At 43.9% G+C, this 2,039-nt stretch overlaps 1 protein-coding gene across 1 annotated transcript; it reads right to left on the reverse strand.

Moving 5' to 3' along the window:
• Positions 1-498: 498 nt before the first annotated feature.
• LOC127747685 (uncharacterized) lies at positions 499-1,818 on the reverse strand. The gene has a single exon (XM_052261840.1). It carries the CDS (start codon positions 1,816-1,818, stop codon positions 499-501), a length of 1,320 nt encoding a protein of 439 aa, XP_052117800.1.
• Between the last annotated feature and the right edge of the window lie 221 nt (positions 1,819-2,039).

Here is a 2,039-nt window from a genome sequence, read left to right on the forward strand (position 1 = left end):
TCGGTGCATTGCATAGGCCAAATGGCATACGCTTGTAAGCGTACGTTCCAAAGGGGCAAGTAAATGTGGTTTTTTCTTGGTCCTCTAGAGCGATGTGAATTTGGAAGTATCCGGAATAACCATCAAGAAAACAATAATATGATTTACCGGCTAGTCGATCAAGCATTTGATCAATAAATGGTAGTAGGAAGTGATCTTTTCTTGTGGCCGCATTCAACCTTCGGTAGTCTATGCATACTCTCCAAGAATTTTGCACTCTTGTCGCTATAAGTTCACCACTTTCATTTTTGATTGTTGTCACTCCGGACTTTTAGTCACCCCGGATTTCTTTGGCACCACTTGGACCGGGCTTACCCACTCGCTATCCGAGATGGGATAGATGATGTCCGCTTCAAGTAGCTTAGTGACTTCTTTTTTCACAACCTCAAGAATAGTTGGATTAAGTCTCCTTTGAGGTTGTCGGACCGGTTTTGCTCCTTCTTCAAGAAATATGCAATGCTAGCATACTTGGGGGCTTATTCCCACTAGATCCGCCAAAGTCCACCCGATTGCCCTTTTGTTTTTCCTCAATACATTTAGCAATTTGTCTTCTTGTTGAGGGGTTAATTCTTTTGCAATTATCACAGGGAGTTCTTGGGCTTCATCAAGATATGAGTATCTTAAATGGGGTGGTAGTGGCTTCAATTCCATCTTCTTTTCATTCTTTGAAGTTTGAGTTTCCGGATGGTTTGTATGGTGTGTGGTGTTTAATTTGCTTGGATCTTCATTTGCTTCGTCAATCATGTACTTCTCATCTAACTTTGCAAGGTGCACTTCGGCAACCATGTTGTCAATTGGGTCACACCAGAATAGAGAGTGATTCTCCGGTGGATGCTTCATTGCTTCTTCTAGGTTGAAACTTACGACTCTCCCATCTATTTCAAATGAGTAGGTTCCCGAGTAAGCATCTAGCTTAAATCTAGAAGTTCTCAAGAACGGTCTTCCAAGTAGGATAGATGATGCTCTCTCGGTTTCGCTTGATGGCATTTCAAGGACATAGAAGTCAATTGGAAACACCAACACTTTGATATTCACTAATACGTCTTCTGCAACACCCGTCACGGTTATTATGCTTTTGTCCGCTAGGACAAATCTTGCCGTAGACCTTTTTAGTGGTGGCAACTTTAATACCCGGTAGACGGAGAGCGGCATGATGCTAACACATGCTCCGAGGTCACACATACAATCGATAAATTGAACTCCATTGATGGTGCAAGTGACCATACAAGGGCCCGGATCATCACACTTCTCGGGCAATGCTCCCATTAAAGCGGAAATAGAACTCCCCAATGGGATGGTTTCCAATTCAAGAATTCTATCCTTGTTCATGCATAGATCTTTAAGGAATTTTGCATATCTAGGAACTTGATGGATAGCATCAAAGAGGGGGATGGTTACCTCAACTTTCTTGAACATTTCTACCAATTTGGGGTCGAGTTCTATTCGCTTCCTAGCTTTCTTTGCAAGTGATGGGAATGGGAGTGGTTGAGCAATTTCTTCTTCCAAGGTTCTCTTGGCCTTGGGGGTCTCCTTTGTTGGTTGAGCTTCATCCTCAACTATGACTTGTGGTGTCTCCTCTTCCACTACCTCTTCTATATCTATTCTCTCCTCCTCTTGGGCGATTGTGATAGGATTTGAGTCCTTTACTCCCTTCTCTTTTAATTGTGTTCCGGATCTAAGGGTGATGGCATTGATGCCCCCCTTAGGATTGGGTTGAGGTTGAGAGGGAATGGCGCTTTGGATTGGGGGTTGAGGAGTGGGATTTGTTGGTGTGTCCATTCGTGCAAGAAGAGCTTGTAGTGTAGAGGTGAGGCCGGTGAGGCCGGAAGCAAGTGTGTTTTGTAGTTCCTTTTGGCCTTGTATGATGGTCCGGAGTGTTTCGTCTTGGTTGGAGGGGGTGGTTGCATATGTGAGTTGAGGGGGTTGTGATTGGTTGGGTGGTGGTCTTTGATGTGGTGGTTGATATGTTTGGTAGTTTCTTTGTGGGTTTTGTTGGTTGT

This window comes from Arachis duranensis, chromosome 1, assembly GCF_000817695.3.
Source record: "Arachis duranensis cultivar V14167 chromosome 1, aradu.V14167.gnm2.J7QH, whole genome shotgun sequence".
In the NCBI taxonomy this organism is placed as follows: Eukaryota; Viridiplantae; Streptophyta; class Magnoliopsida; order Fabales; family Fabaceae; genus Arachis; species Arachis duranensis.